Source organism: Antennarius striatus, chromosome 12 (assembly GCF_040054535.1).
Source record: "Antennarius striatus isolate MH-2024 chromosome 12, ASM4005453v1, whole genome shotgun sequence".
Taxonomy (NCBI): Eukaryota; Metazoa; Chordata; class Actinopteri; order Lophiiformes; family Antennariidae; genus Antennarius; species Antennarius striatus.
Window position 1 is genome coordinate 18,286,816 of NC_090787.1, and position 16,708 is coordinate 18,303,523.

General features: G+C 43.5%; 1 protein-coding gene and 1 long non-coding RNA gene across 4 annotated transcripts in view; one reads left to right on the forward strand and one right to left on the reverse strand.

Moving 5' to 3' along the window:
- Positions 1 to 11,942: 11,942 nt before the first annotated feature.
- On the reverse strand, positions 11,943 to 14,768 carry LOC137604780 (uncharacterized). The gene is made up of 3 exons (XR_011037667.1): positions 14,631 to 14,768; positions 13,630 to 13,727; positions 11,943 to 12,072 (listed from the first exon to the last, which is right to left on the reverse strand). It is a non-coding gene; the product is annotated as an uncharacterized lncRNA (long non-coding RNA).
- klf12b (Kruppel like factor 12b) overlaps positions 14,676 to 16,708 on the forward strand; it is a 43,927-nt gene continuing 41,894 nt past the window's right edge. For 2 of the 3 annotated variants that reach the window (XM_068328826.1, XM_068328825.1), the window contains exon 1: positions 14,931 to 15,169. Coding sequence is in view for 1 of the 3 variants with exons in the window: in XM_068328824.1 (XP_068184925.1) it covers positions 14,789 to 14,882 (94 nt within the window). In the remaining 2 variants the exon portion in view is untranslated. Of the gene's footprint in view, positions 14,883 to 14,930; positions 15,170 to 16,708 lie in introns of those variants that run through there. The other variant, XM_068328824.1, reaches the window with a different exon arrangement.

A 16,708-nucleotide genomic window follows, 5' to 3' on the forward strand; every position in this document is an offset into this window, starting at 1 on the left:
TTTTAAGGTTAAAAACATAAGGGGGAAGGCAGTGGCTCAGCGGTAGAGCGGACGTCTTGGGACCAGACAGTGCCCAGCCATCGGCGGTTCGATTCCCGCTCCAGCCAGACATCTTCGGAGTGTGAGCTGACAGTGTCAGCTCACCTCCCAGCCACTGCCGAGGCGCCCTTGAGCAAGGTGCCGTCCCCCCCACAAGCTGCTCATTGGGGCGCACCCCCGAAGTCGCGACCCGTCCCTCCACCTCTCTTGTACTGGTTGTCATTAACTGCATGCCTACAGGCCCCTAGTGTGTGTTGTGTTCAGGGGCCTGTATATGATATTTGTCTGTGTGTATTCTGACTAACACATATATATATACTGTATATATGCATGTACAAAAAACTGGAGTGGAAAACATAATTTCCCCATTGTGTGGACGAATGAAAGTGGATTTGATTTGATAAGTATATTTTGAATTGAAAATCTTGTAATCACTCATTGGGAAGGAGAAGACAGATGGCACACTATAGTTATCAAAATCAAGCCTAAAGACATCACAGCAGAGGTATTCTAGTTTTTGAAATCTCACTGATCTGCTTTCTTCAATGTAATGTTGCTTTGAGGAGTTTCTGTGCAAGAGAATGAAAACTCATTTAGGTAGACAAAGTAGTAAAAAAAATGTTAACAGTCACAGAAGAGACACAAACCACATTTTCATACTTCTTTGTCAACAATGGCAAAAATAGCCAATGCATGTTGAAGCACATCCTCCATTAAAGATTGAAAACTACATTCAATAAATGCTGTAAGGGTTTCTCAATCTTATTCGCAGTATCCTTGAGCTGCATAACTCCACAGAGTTATGGTCACAAAACAGAAATATCATCTATTCTTCTCCAGGTCGACAAGTCTCTGAAAGCCAAGCCCACTTCATGCTCTCAATGCAATTTAATGCAATTTCTGAATCTGCGATGCACTTTAAACAAGGGAAAATATGTATGTAAATATTGAAAAGGAACGATGGGGGGGGGGGGGGGCACAGAGATAAAGAGAGGTGGAGAGAGCACAAACACAGAGGAGAACTGAAATGGAAAAAAAAGTGGAGGAGATGAGTTGAAGAGGAGAGAGAGAGAGAGAGAGAGAGAGAGAGAAAGTAAAAAAACTGAGAGAAAGAGTTTGAGGTGGTTTACTCAAAGAGGATGGGGGCGGGGGGGGTGCAGAGAAGGAGAGAGGAGAGGTAATGAGGCCAGTGACTGGCTCTACACCTCGTCTCTGTGGAAACTAATTGGGAGAGAGCTAGAGGGCACTAATTTGAGCACTCTGCTGGGTAAATGTAGTGCAACGAACTATGAAGGGTAAATCAATGTACTACCGCTTCTTACACCTTGCTTTCTCTCTTTCTCCATCTCATACCCCCCTCCCATTACTGTTGCTTAATAAAAATTCCATTGACTTCTACTATGCTCGTGGGCATAAAAGTATCGACCTGTGCAGACATCATGTGTGCTGATGATACACCTCACCAGTGAGGACTTCAGCTAGTTAGGCAGTGAAGAAAACTCCCCAAAAAAACGAATTAGAGCTTAAAATTTCTTGTCAATCAAGCTGCCACAGCGAGGTGTTGGCATGTGTCATCTTTCCTTCTGTGCTCAGCTGTACATCCTAGAAGGATGTATGACCGTATGATAACCTGGTACATTTCCTCCCACAGTTGCTGGGTGTAAGAGGGTTGTGATGATTGAATGTAACAATGATTACTTGGAATGTATTATGTACAGTGTGTGTTCTCTCTCGGGGAGGTATACTTTACGATGGGAGAAAAGGGACTAGAATGTATAGTTATACCTTGCAGTGAACCCAAAGGTGGTTGAACTTGAAGTCAGAATTTGGGAGGTCTTAAGGGGAATTATCCTCATCCTCTGGGGTTAGTAGGATTGGGTAAAGCAGGCTTTTCATCTCCACATAACTGAAGCTCTCATCCAAAGCAATACTGAAGGAGAAGAAGGAAACAAAGGCTGACCAGAGGTCTGTCATAGAAAGTGAATAAGAAGTTCTTGGCCTTTGATCTCTACAGTCATCTATCCATTTAAATGAATACATATATATCCATCCATTCATCCATCCATCTTCCTAAAAACGAGGGGACTGAAATCATCTCACCTACAGCTGCTTATTAATCTTGTGGGTCGCAGGTCAGCTGGAGCGAATCCCAGCTGGCTCTGGGCAAAATGCTGGCTACACCCTGGAGAAGATGCCAGCTCTTTGCAGGGCTACACATGCAGGATAAACACACGCACACACCTACAGACAATTTGACCAATTCACCTAAATTTAATGTTTTTGGAGGTAGCAAGCCAGAGAACTTGAAGAGAACCCACGAAGACAGGAGTAAAACATAGAAGCTCCACACAGAAAGGAATGGAACCTGGAACATTCTTGCTGTGAGGTAACAGCGCTACCCGCTGTGCCACCGTACCACCCCTCTATATCTGTCATTTCTGGGGAATATTTAGTGAAAAGGACAATTAAAAGTTACAGTGGGTAACAAAGAAGCGGTATATCAACTGACGTGTGCTTTTCTCCACCTTTCATTGTGGTGCTTGGAGGATGCTGATCTCCTCTGCGCCATCTGCCCCCCTCTCTTGGTGACTGTGTCTTGCAGCTCGGCCCCCTGGGAAATAGCTGTGGATAAGTTATTCAATTAGTGGGGCATTATTGGCCCACTCTCTCGGAGGACAGAGCTGATGATGCTGTGATTATACCACTCTGCATTCCTTTATGGCTCGGCAACCCCTGTCTGTGTGTGCCAGATTGGATTTCTACACACACACACTTGCAGTGTCAAGTGTGTGTTCCTGGGTTTATGTGTGTCAGTGCGAATCAACAAACAATGTTTGCAAGGTGAATGAATGTGGAGAGTGGGTGGAGAGGGTTAACAATAGGGGTCTATCAGAAATGCTTCGGTAATTTCAAATGAGCCCATCTAAGTTTCACCTGAAATAGTCACTCGTATCCAAATGCGCTGACCAGGCATCACCTCAGAAACGATGGCCTCTTCTGAGTGACTAATCAGTGTCAGATGGAGAATCTCACCAGCCCCCGCTGCTTTTCACTTACAAGCTAAAAAAATCTTTAATGCTGAAAATATATGTTGCATGTGTGATGCATTGTTGTGATTTCCTGCTGATAGTGAGCAATCATGACTGTGACTATTTCAAATTCTTACGGCAGTCTGGGTATTTCTTTCTCAAAGCTGGTTACAACAAGAAACAACACTGCTTGAGACAAAGAAATGACAGGAGGGACATCTCAGCAAGCCAACACAGAGGCCCACACACCCAAATCCAAACACATTCCCTCTCCGCGGACCAGTGAGGTGGTCTTTAAAGCGCTGCCATGATGATTCGGCCCTATCTGCCCAGTGCAGACCCGCAGATGCCCTCCAGGGAGGACAGGCTAGAGGGGAGCGGGGCAGTGGGCCTGGAGCCTCATCTGCTCTGCCCAGAATACAAATAGGTCAGTGTGTGGTGGGAGAGCAGAGGCACAGGGAGGGACACACACACACACACACACACGCGCACGCACGCACACACACACACACACACACACACACACACACACACACACACACACACACTGACCATGAACAAGAAGGGGTCTTGCCAGCTGAATTCCTCCATTGGCCATGATGGGAAGGGACATCTGGTATCAATGTGGGTAAGTCAAGCAAGCCTGAGCACACACATTCACACCCACACGACCCTGTCACACACACTCACAGACACACACACACACACACACGCTCGCAATCACACACACACACACACACACACACACACACACACACACACACACACACACACACACACACACACACACACACACACACACACACACACACACACACACACACAGAAACACACACGCAGCAGACATCATTTTGAATCTGTGAGAGATTCAGGACAGAAACTGAATTTTATTGCAACAACCTCTAGATCAGGGTCTCCAATCCCTATCTCATCCCATCATAAAACAATAGAACCTAGTCTGAGATACACTTCATATGCAGCTGAATGCCTCTCATTTTGACCGAATCAGGACTACGGTGAATAGTAGAGGGCTGCGCGATGGCCTGTTGCAGCTCTGAGTTTTAAAGCCACAACTCTGCAAGATTTAACTCCCTCTGAAACAAGTTTGCAGAGGATTTCCGCACCTCCCCTGTGGGTGTAGTGATTCCCCATGCAGTGAGATTGTCTGAAGCACCAAGCAACATGTCAGAAACTCACAGCAATTTTAAAATTCTTAAACAGCTATGCTTAAACAGCTGTCTGAACGTCAGCTTTATCAACTCAATCTGTTCAATCTGTATCCAGGTAAATTGGCTTGGATACGATGTAGATGTCATGTGTTCAGAAAAACTTTCCTATATTTGACCATAACACCTGTATATTTCATATTTCATAGTTATTAGTAAATTCTGTCTTCACTGAGGAAAAGACAGGAGACAGAGCTGGAGGTAGCAGAGATGAAGATGCTGAGGTTCTCTTTGGGAGTGACTAGGAAGGATAGGATCAGGAATGAGTACATCAGAGGGACAGCACATGTTAGAGGTTTTAGAGATAAAGTCAGAGAGGCCAGACTGAGATGGTTTGGACATGTCCAGAGGAGAGATAGTGAATATATTGGTAGAAGGATGCTGAGCTTTGAACTGCCAGGCAGGAGGCCTGGAGGAAGACCAAAGTGGAGGTTTATAGATATAGTGAAAGTGGACATGAAGGTAGTTGGTGTGAGAGAAGAGGATGCAGAAGACAGAGTTAGATGGAGGCAACTGATTCGCTGTGGCGACCCCTGAAGGGAAAAGCCGAAAGGAAAAGAAGAAGTAACTTCTGTCTGCATATTTCACTTTACACACTTCTTGTAACTGTAATGTACATACTAGAGTATATCTCTTCCCGAGGGTGGCACAGTGGTGCAGTGGGTAGCACTGTCGCCGCACAGCAAGACGGCTCCGTGTTTGAATCCTGCTCTGTGTGGAGTTTGTATGTACTCCCCGTGTCTCCGTGGGTTCTCTTCTTCGGTTCTCCAACTTTCTACCACCTCCAAAAACATGCACTTTATGTGAATTGATCGTTTCCAAATTACCCGTAGGTGTGAGTGGTTGTTTGTCTTCCATGTGGCTCTGCAGTGAACTGGCGTCATGCTCAGAGTGTTCCTCACCCACTCCCTATCTCTCACTCACTCACTCACTCACTCACTCACTCACTCACTCACTCACTCACTCACTCACTCACTCACTCACTCACTCACTCACTCACTCACTCACTCACTCACTCACTCACTCACACTTATGGGCAATTTGAATGCAGCCAATTTTCCAGCCAAAGTGTATGTTTTTGAAGGTGAGAGGAAGCTGGAGAACCTGATCAGAACCCATGCAGACGTGGGGAGAACATGTAAACTTTGCACAGAGTAGGACTCGAACTGGGAACCACCTTGCTGTACGGCGATAGCACTACTCACTATGCCACCATGCTGCCTTTAATGTAAACCTATTATTCTTAATTTTACTCTCTCCCCAAATTTTTTCTTCTTAGTTTTATCATTCTACTTAACTTATTTTTATGTCTTAAATGCTGCTGCAACATGCAAATTTCCCTGTTTGGGATCAATAAAGTACCGTATTGGCATGAATATAAGACAACCCTGATTATAAGACGACCCCCTCTTTTTCAAGACTCAAGTTTGAAAAAAGATTTTTTGAATACCAAATTTAATTTTTATACGGAAACTAATTACAGTACATCTGAAAAAAATGATTACAACAATATATTAAATATATTCAATCACATTGCAATTGTTTGAAGACTCTGCCTCATTTATCACCATCATCTTGAAGTTTGCATCATAACTTCTCCTCAGCTGCCGGTTAACCTGGCCGATCTTCGACCCACTTTTCTCCAGATTGTCGCTACGTTTCTCCATTTACTGTTATCTCTTCTCTTATTTTCTTCTCTTTTATTTCTTACCGCTATTTTTATTTTCCTTCTCCGTGACCAGGGTTCGCTTTGGCCTGGGAAGTTCAGCATTTGCTTTAAAAATATCTGGCGCCATCTAGCGTTGTGAATGGGTATCATGTCTAGACCCCGAATGTAAGACGACCCCCACTTTTTCAGTCTTATTTCAATGCAAAAATCACCGTCTTATATCTATCTATTGGCTGATTTACTTATACATTTTTGGTCACATTTGTTAATTAACCATGAAATGTCTTCTTTCTGAAAACCTAAGACAACAACCTTAGATACTATGGCAGAGACAGCAGACAATTAAATGTATTATAAGGCCCAAACTACGCATACTAATTACTGGTATTGGAATGAACCTGGAAATATTTTTTTGAAGCCGTCTTACGTTCATTGATTGGCAGTCCAAATTGCCTCGCCCAAACCTTAATCCTTGTTATGACTCTGCTTCGAGAACGGATGTTTCATTAAATTTTTGCTGTGCAGTGCTCAAACTTTCAGATTTCTCCCTTTTTGGAAATTCCTGGAAGTAAGCAATACTGTTGCTTGGGTAAAAATAGACATTGTTTAGGTGTGATGTAATCCTGTGGCTGTATTCTAAAGTTTTCTTTCTGCTTCTAGTGCAGGCTCAACATATCACTGAACAGGGAAACTGGTTTATTTTGGCTTAATATCAAACCCTGGCCTGATGAGGGAAGGTTTGCATGGAGCAAATCATGTAGAAAATAAGCAGGGTTGAATTATTTTCAAAAGCTAGCATGCTATTAAGTCAGAGTATGCCTGAGGCAGCGGCTCATGAAAGGAAAACATTTCTGGGTTTTCCATCACGCAGCTCTCTTTAATATCAGCACCTCTTCATAGACACATAAACTTTCAGGAGGACATCGCAAGCTTTACATCAGCGTGCTGAAGAAGTGCACTGAAACATCACAAAAAAGTGATCAATGGCCCTGCTGTATGATGTATCTGCCAGCGGCACCATATAGCAAATGAGAGTGGAAGTCTGGATAAGCGCTAAAGTTCATGTGTTTTCTGCCAATGTTTCAGACACCAGGCCACAAAGCTCCACAGCCTCTAATGGAGGCACGGCAGTTAAAACGATTACATGAGTCTTGCCTCCTGCAGTTGTTTTAGCAAGTAAAGTTCTGGACTGTGGCTCACAAATATCTCCACCACTCCTCGTCTCCACCTACAACACTGTCATGCACAAAAAAAGGTTCATTGTGCAGCTATGTACATCTTTTTGCACCTTTATTCTACTTCCTTGGCATGCCCCTACCTCACCTCCATTTCTTGCTCCTTCTCTGCTTACATCTATCGCTGTGATTATTTAAACGAGCGCCAGAAAAACACTGTGACCCGTCTAATTTGGGCTGTAGGAGAGCGTAGTGAAGAGGAGAGGGGCCCTGCGATTTTCCACACTCTCTTTTACCGAACAGGGAAGTGGTGAGAGGGTGAGAGAGAAGCTGTTGCCATGGCTACCTGCTGGCAGCTTCTGTCCTTGTGTTTGAAGAGTGCTGGCTGTTCCATTTCTACCCTTCCCTCTTTGGCAGGGAGGGGGTGGAGGGAGTAAGAAGGTGAGGGGGAGGAAGGAGGTGAGGAGCAGTCTGGGAGGGGTCAAGCTGCCAAAGGGGAATGACACCAGGTCTCATCGCCACAGAACCAAAATGGTCTTGGCTGGGAAAAGATCAGCAAAAGAGCATCAGACACACACACACGCACGCACGCACACACACACACACACACACACACACACACACACACACACACACACACACACACACACACACACACACACACACACACACACACACACACACACACACACACAAACACACACTTGATGACAACCATGACAGCGGTGGTTGCTTCACTGTTGCCACCAATCAGGTAATCATTTGTCATGCATGGAGGTTTGTCAGTCAGTCGCTGCACCTTCTGGTGAAAACACAGAACAATAAGGAGTCAATAAGAGCCATCCAGAAGACTGATACTGAAGGCATCAGAAATTTCACCGATCGGAGCCATGGTGCTGCCATAGTGACCGTTCCCATACGTTCTGATGCCTTGCATTTTCCCGTGTGGTATTTTTGCTGAAGCCTGATGTTTAAGTCATAGCTTGGTCCTTCTTGTGTGCAGACAGGTAACTTCAGTGTGTCAGGTCTGGTCACTAAGTAAGCTGATCAGGGTAATGGATACACAGAACACACACATTGTTACTTTCCTGACTGCACTTTCATCCTCGCAGGCTGAGGAGCAACATGTCAGCTAATCCAGACTATTTCCGTCTCTTTGTACTTTCTGTTTTGTGTTATCTTAATGCCAGTGAAAAATGTGGGGGGCAACATGCACCCAATTTCTTGAACGTGTCCTTATCAGGTCTGTGTATGTCTCTGCATTGATGTTAAAGTTCACCTTGTCTATGTGCGTGAGAGCTCTGCAGCTACTTTTAGACTGTCTGGTGGTCATGCTGAAGCGTCCTTCTTACCGCCCCCACTCCCCCAATGGCAGGAGGCTGACCTTGGCAGGACCTGACAGAGCGCTGGCCTGGAGGGGAATCCACATTGCTCCACGCCAGCCCACTGAGCCAGCCCACTCAGTCTGTGCAGGTGTACTGACGCCTGGACAAACACAGGCATGCACACACACGCACGCACGCACACACACACACACACACACACACACACACACACACACACACACACACACACACACACACACACACACACACACACACACACACACACACACACACACACACACACACACACAATCACGTAAACATACATGCATGCTTTGCCACAAGATCAGGGAAGGCCCCCCGAGTGTGCAGATGTCCTAAAATTCTTTCTCCTGTATTCTCTCTGTAAATATTTATTAATTGTTCATCTTGTTGCTGCTGCGTTATTTTCTTTTGTTTCTTTTCATTTCTAACTATTCATCTGTGTTCTTTGCCTCTGTCATACATTCATACATACTGAGCCTGTTTTAACTTATTCTTCTGTAGTGGGAAATAAAGGTCCTTCGAGATGTAGATAAACTCTCAGGGCGTACCAGGCCACAAGCCTGGTGACTGATAGTTGGTGGCTCATGTACATGAATATATACATGAATGTCTGCATGAATTAATAATGTGCTTAAAGCTTTCTTCACCCCTGTTCATTATTATTATTATATATGTAGCACTCTATTGAATACTGAATTTGTCAGAAATGAAGAAATTGTTGAAACAAATCATGAAAATTCTATTAAATAACTTCCTTGTATACTACAAAATGTGCAGTGGGGGGTATCTGTATCACCCGTAGCACACTGTACCACACTGCTGACCTCACCACATCCTTGGTTCTGAAGTTTCTCCATTTCCCCCTCCTCTGCCTCACCGCCCTCCCCCTCCCTCCTGACTCTACAGTAACAAGCTGTGTTTAACTTCTCTGCTCACTTCTTTCTCTTATGGTGTGTCTGCTCTTCCAGACCAGTCTTAAGTTCAGACAGAGACACTAGGGAGCATCACACCTTCCACTTGCAGCATTTCATTACATGTGCACACAGTTACCTTTCTTTTCCAGACAGGTATGGAGAATTTCTGGAAAATGAGAACACTCAGTAAAGACTTACTGTGTAACTAAACGATGAAGTGTGTTACAATAATTTGATGAGATTGGGTCAGATGATGCAGGGAGAAATGCGTAATTATAATTCTCTTGTTGATGTTTTATAGTTTATTGTGCTGCTCCACAAATAATCCTCCCAGACACCCACACCGTCTTTGAACACATCCCTCCCTGGGGTGATGCATTAACGAGCTATCTGAAGCTGTCACTGCCTTGGGAAAGGTGCTTGAGTCTCAAGTGATCAATGAGTTCTATTGGGATCACCAGAATGAAGCTGGGAGCTCTGATTCTAGCCTCCATTAATATACCTGCTCTATCCCTCTGGTGACCCTTACCATATGTTCCTCACACCTTTCTCATTCCTCATACCGTCATCCAACATACCTCCGTCGCTGCACCCCACCTCCCTTTCTCCAGTCTGCCAGTCTTCCTTCAACACATGCCAGCACTCCTGGGGCACCGACAACACGGCAACGATTTCAGTTGCAAGGGCTCCTAAGGATATCATTATCAGGATCATCACTGGGCTTCGTGGCTGATGTTACATTAATGCTCCATCACACAGAGCCCTCACAAAGCCCATTAACTTGCCAACCCTCTAAAACCACCAATTGTTTTCTTATTTCACAATTCACTAATGTCAAATTAATCTGTATTTGACCATGTCCTAAATAAATTCAGACTCAGATATTTGATACAATGGGATGTTGAAAGGTCGGTATGTCAGTTACTTAAAGCACTGAGAAGGAAGGAGGTATAGCATTGTTAAAACTAGCAACAAACCATGTTTTAGTTGTCATATAATTCCTTTTAAACAGAGATATTTCACTAATGTAGAGACATGCAACTCTCAGAGCATCTAGTTTTGTAGGGGGTGCTTGCGAAGTCGTCTGAAATGAGTGGGACTCAGTCAGTGAAGTCCCAAACTAATAGTTAAAGAGAAAAATGGTACCAAAAAAATTCCAGCATGTTTTTAGTGATGGTAGATTCAATACATATAAATCAATTAGATATGTTTAAAGCTTCAATTGTTGTGAAATAGCTTTATGTAGACAGTTGTGATGTCATGCACCACGAGTCTCTTTGTGGTACTTTAACTTACAGTATTTATAGCTGATGGAACACCTCTTCTATTAGCCAGATTTTTATTAGGCTGTCAAATCAAAGGTCTTCCCTTAAAGTTTAATTAGATCTCATTTCAAAAACATCTGTATACTGATTGGAGGATGGCTGTCTGCTGCAATCTCTTGTAAATCCTTAAAAGACCAATCAGTATTTTTTTTAGCAGAATGCGAGTGATTTGTTGGCTAAAATCCATGTCAAGCAAATATATTTAGTATGTTTAAATTTCACCCCTGATGTTATAAACAATAATATATTGAACCAATTTATAATAAATGTTGGACTTCTTATCTAGAAGTACATGAAAATAACATCTTAACCATTAAGAACAATTCACTCAAGTGAAATGCAGCAGATTCCCATCAAGCTGACTTTTTAGTGGTGAACAGGCTGTCTGAGAAGGACTGTGGCAACGACTGGAAGTTCTCACTCGCTTCTGTCGTACGTAAACTAGTCTTACTTGTCACCTTCTTGAGTTTTACTTCACTATACGAGCACCTTTATGTTATAAGTTCATGAGATATTTCTGTTGTTTGCAACATCATCTTCACCCATTGACTAATTTCATTGACTAAATTGGCTGTCCAGCCAATTTATGTTGTCCTGACAGGGCTTGAACCAAGACAAATTTAGCACCAGGGAGGGGATTGGTGACATGACTATATGGCAGCGTATTGTAGCACTTGTCATGAAAACCACACACCACACACAAAAATCTATTTTGTAGAGATTTATCAGAAAAAGTCTTAATTATGCCACTCAACAATAATTCGGATGAAATTGATGTGAAATTCGTGGTTGTAGAGGTTTGCACCTCTATATACCTTTAACAACAGACATACATACATTGTATATATGTAGCAGAAGAAGAAGAAATGCACTTTAATAATCTCACATGGAGAAATTATTTTTTTCTACTCATTTACTGATTAACATACATATATACAGACATCTGAAACATACAACAACACACACAAGGAGGCCTGTAGGCACGCAGTGTACACAGTGGGAGGTGGAGGGTGACGGGCAGCGTCCAACCAGGTGCGCCCCTAAATGGGTGGTTTGTGTGTGTGTGTCTGTGGGGGGGGGGGGGGGGGGGGCTTTGCTCGGGGGCACCTCGGCTGTGCTCCGGGGATGAGCTGGCATCTCCCACTGCCAGCTCACACTCCAAATTTTCGGGCCACCTGACTCGAACCGGCGACTTCCAGTCCCCAGTTCAAGGCTTAGTGGACTGAGCTACTGCCACCCCAAAAATGTATGTATACATGTCTGAATGTATGTATGTATGTATCAGTGATGTGTGGTCAGGGGAGGCAAGTGAGGCACAGCTTCATCTGCCATCATGAAAGAAAAAAAATGGAGAAATAAATTAAATGGTTATATTTATCCAGTGATGCGTATTATTATTTTCTATTTATCATCACCAATTTTAGGTTATTTTTACTCAAAATCGCTGAATTTGTATATTTACAGCTGAAATACTGAGAAAGAGACCTGCGGTGGGGCACCAGCTAGCCAAGGTTCACCATGGATTGCGCAATGGCTCGGCTAGCTGTGCTGGCCCAGCTTTAAAATAAGACCGTAATGCTATCTCTCTATGTGTCGCTATTAAAATGTTCAAACATGTTTACTCTATGAAGTATATTTCCATAATTTAGATAATTTATCTAATATACAGTGTTTTTTGTCAACAACCACATGTGTGTAATGTCTTTCTTGAGTTGAGCAGTCCTGAAACTGCTGGGAAGAGGCACTACGTGAGGCACGCAGTTCTCCTGTCTCATGGTAGAGGGCGCTGGTGACGCCAGGGATTCGGCTGAGGATTTCTCTACCTCCGCCACAGAGGAAGTGACAGCAAACTACAGCCATTTATTTGTTTTCTGCTCGCCTTGCCTTACTATAAAAATGGAGGATTTTCATATCTCAACTCAAATTTTTTTCACTGATTTTGTTCAGAAGGAGCTGCACATAGACTTGAATTATAACTAAACGTAACATATAAACAAACATGTAGTAACAACATAACAATGTTTTTTTTTAATCAAATGTGCTTATTTGTGTGTTACAGTTTGTACCTGTAAATAATTCTGCTCTGAGACTTTAAAAATAACCCACTCACTGTTGATAATTAAATGATAAATAAGCTACACTGTAGGTTCATATGTTTGTAAATCTAATTATGATGAAATCAGTACCTCACCAGCCATGAACCTCACTGCACTGCACTGGTATGTATGCATGCATGTATGTATGTATGTATGTATGTATGTATGTATGTATGTATGTATGTATGTATGTATGTATGTATGTATGTATGTATGTATGTATGTATGTATGTATCAAAATGCTGGAAACAAACCTTCCTTGTAAGTAGAACTCTATAACTCATCTGTTGCTGAATAATAGTGTGATCTGTGATGATGCTCCATTAACATTTACACCACGGCAGGAATATTCTTCTACATCATTATTATACGTGTGTGTCCATTCATCCAACCAAACCTTCTTTCTTTTGGACACCTATAGAACCCCTCCTATCACAGCAGCCACGTATATATTTAATTCACCCCCATGCATTCACCCAAACATCCTGGTATCGAGCACATCCAGCCTTATTAATATTGTCCTCCATTCATTTCATTCCATCCTCTCATCTCCACCCAACCATTTTATCCACCATTCAGTGCAAACAGGAGCCTTATAGTATCTGAAGTAAAACAGAATGAATATTGAGTAGGTGACGGCTGGACTTGGCTCACTGAACTACTGTCTTTTCTCATTGTCTCTCTTTCTATCATCAGTAGCTCCCTCAATCATGTTTTTTCAGCAACGCGATCATAAAGAATGGCGTGAACGCCATCAGCCATGCAGATGAATCCTGCTTCTTTTACCTTAATGAGAGCTCTCAGGGGACTGGCTGTAGGCACTGAGCAGCATCAGCATCAGTCTCTCGCTCCACAGAGATCCCTTTTATCAACCCGGAGAGCACCTGGATGAAAACAGACATGGGCATAATGGCTTTGCCACTATACAAGAAATCATTTTAAAAGCAGTCATTATGGTGAAATTTTAATGTATCCTATTCCAGGCTGGTCACTTAAACCATAGGCAGAAATGTGGTACATTATTAAAAGAATGCAAAGTCTATAAGGGTAGCAACAGTATTTCTATGATTCATGCAGACTAAAAATCTCAGCTAGTTAATGATGTTGAGATGTTGGTTTATTGATTAGAGCAACAAATATTAATCCTGCATCTTACATAAGTTGTTGTTCTGGTCAGTTACTAAAGAATCCCAACATTCATTGGTCAATGAAAATATGAATATTTGATGTTTATACTATAGTAATACTATGTAAGATTTGCGGTAAAAGACAACAGACAACATTATGTTAAATCAATGACTTCATGTACTGTACTAACCTTTCTTATCAATTAATTCGAATACGTATTCCAATTCATTTTATTCATTGAGGACAACACGCATATTGAACATTTGTGTAAATGTTGAAACCTATGCAACGATCAAATGTACACAACAAACGCAACATGCCATCCTTTTCTCATTTTACTGATCTAGTTTTCTCAGTTCACTCCATAGGTCTTAACAGCATAAAATAAAATAAATAAAAATATTTAGTTTATGATAATATGTCAAAGCAGCTCTCCCAATTGAACAGCTCCAACCTTCACATTTGACCATCTTTTGCTTGAAATATTAAACGGTCTGTTTGAGCGAATGCCTCAGCTCTATAAGTTAACAAGCTCAATTATTGCTTTTTCTTCAAATGGATGATCTTTTTTTTCTGTAAGAAATGAAAAATGATCACATTCTGCACTAGTAAAAACAAATATTTTTTGTAAACAGTTCAAACATCATTTCCTCACACACCTTCCCACTCCGGCCCCTTTAAACGGGGAGGTGCTCCGGTGCTCACCCCCAGCCCGGGGCTCTTTGCTGCGCTCCGGGAGGGCTAGAGAGGGAGTTCAGGCTGGTTGTGAGCGGACGCGTCGGAAATCTCCCCGGAGGGGCCCCGTGTAATTCGATGCATGCTGTTAAAGCTTAGAGTATATTGTCTTCCCTCTGCTTATGAAGCCTCCACCCACCGGCCCACCCTACATTTAGCGGATCATGTGACTCGGGGTAAGTCATTTGCAAGTACAACAGTTCACTGTGCGCTCCCATTCATTTCCTGAGAACTGCCTGAGCAGCTGAGAGGCAGAAGGGGAGGGTGCTGCTCACTCACACTCACTCACACTATCACACACACACACACACACACACACACACACACACACACATACACACATACATACACACGTACATACACGCAGAGTGAGAGGAGAGAAGAGGAGAGGGAGAGGAGGAGAGGAGACAGAGAGGATTGTGGAAAGGAAAACAGTCTCCACGGCTCTGCTGCTTCTGACAAGGTCTGTGCATTTTTCTCGTCCTGTTCCTCTCTTGGCTGCTGCTGTGTTCTTCATTTGTCACGTTGCTGGGCTTTGTGCTTGTGTTCAGTTCGTCTCATTCAGCTGTCATTTTTCTGTCAAAGCAGATGACAGCTCAGATCACCTATGGCATTGTGAGTGAGGGGTGGGGGGAAGACTCAGGACCATGCAGGGTTGCATGGTCCTGAGTGGACGTGCGATGTCTATTCTCAGTGTGACTTCACAAGCTGTCATGACAAGAACCAAACACTGAATGAACATGGGCATGAGCAGCATCCTGACTTTACCCTGCTGGCATCAGTTGTGAATTCTTTCATAATCACACTTATTCGTTTCTTAAGCAACTTTAAATCATCCCAACGTGGAAAATAATCCTGACTGAGTGTGTTGGAAGGGAAAATAAGAGTGTGAAGTGAGACAGTGCCGTACCAAACTCTCTCAGCACTTCTCACTTGAAAAAAAGTTTGCTGCTTGTCAGAGTTTTGTGCATGCCGTCAGAGTCTTGCATGCATGTATGCATGCGTGACAACTATTGTGGTAGGTGTGTGGGTGTGTGTGTGTGTGTGTGAAAGTGTAAATGAAATTGGCTTGTTTCCTGCTGTAGCAGCACAGAGATAGAGAAAAGAGACTGTTAGCAATGGGTTAAACATTCCGAGGCTTGGTTAGCGGAGGAAGGACACTGGGGTGTGTGTGTGTGTGTGTGTGTGTGTGTGTGTGTGTGTGTGTGTGTGTGTGTGTGTGTGTGTGTGTGTGTGTGTGTGTGTGTGTATGTGGGAGTGTTGCAGGGGTGGTGTCTTATATGTCATCAGCAGTGCTCTCACTTCCAGGGTAATAGTCATTGGTATTGATGGGTGGCTGTCAGAGAGGCAGAGAGCCACCAGGTTGGGGAGAGTGGCCAGGGGCTGGCCCTTGGCTGTTATTTTCAATTACAGGGGACAGGGGTAGAGCTGACAGCAAAGGCATTTGTACATCCAGCTGGTGTGTGTGTGTGTGTGTGTGTGTGTGTGTGTGTGTGTGTGTGTGTGTGTGTGTGTGTGTGTGTGTGTGTGTGTTTCGGGTGGGTAGTGGGGCGATAGGAGGGGAGGCCTTGGAGCAGGAGGGATCAGAAGGGAGGGAGAGGAGAGGGAGGGGGATGAGACTCTGGCCTCTGCTCCTGGGTTTGATGTGGAAACTGAGTACTGACCTCTGTGACTTTACCCCGCGTTGCAGAGGGGCCCTGCCTTGCCTTTGACTATGTTATGGCGGTGGAGTGTTTGTTTGCGTGCGTTTATGTGGGGGTCTCCTAGAAGGAAAAGAAGGGGGTTTGGGTCATGCATGTAGCTGAGGCCCCCTGCAGCTCAACGAGTGAGATAAGAGCCCATTTAAACTATCACTTAATGCATTAGCAAATGGGCCGCCGGTATACACATGAATAATCACAGCAGCAAAATGTAGACAAGACCGTACTGGAAGGAGGGTCGAATCTGGAAACACAACTATTTCCTGGTGCTAATGAAATCAGTGATGCCTGTTATCTGTAGA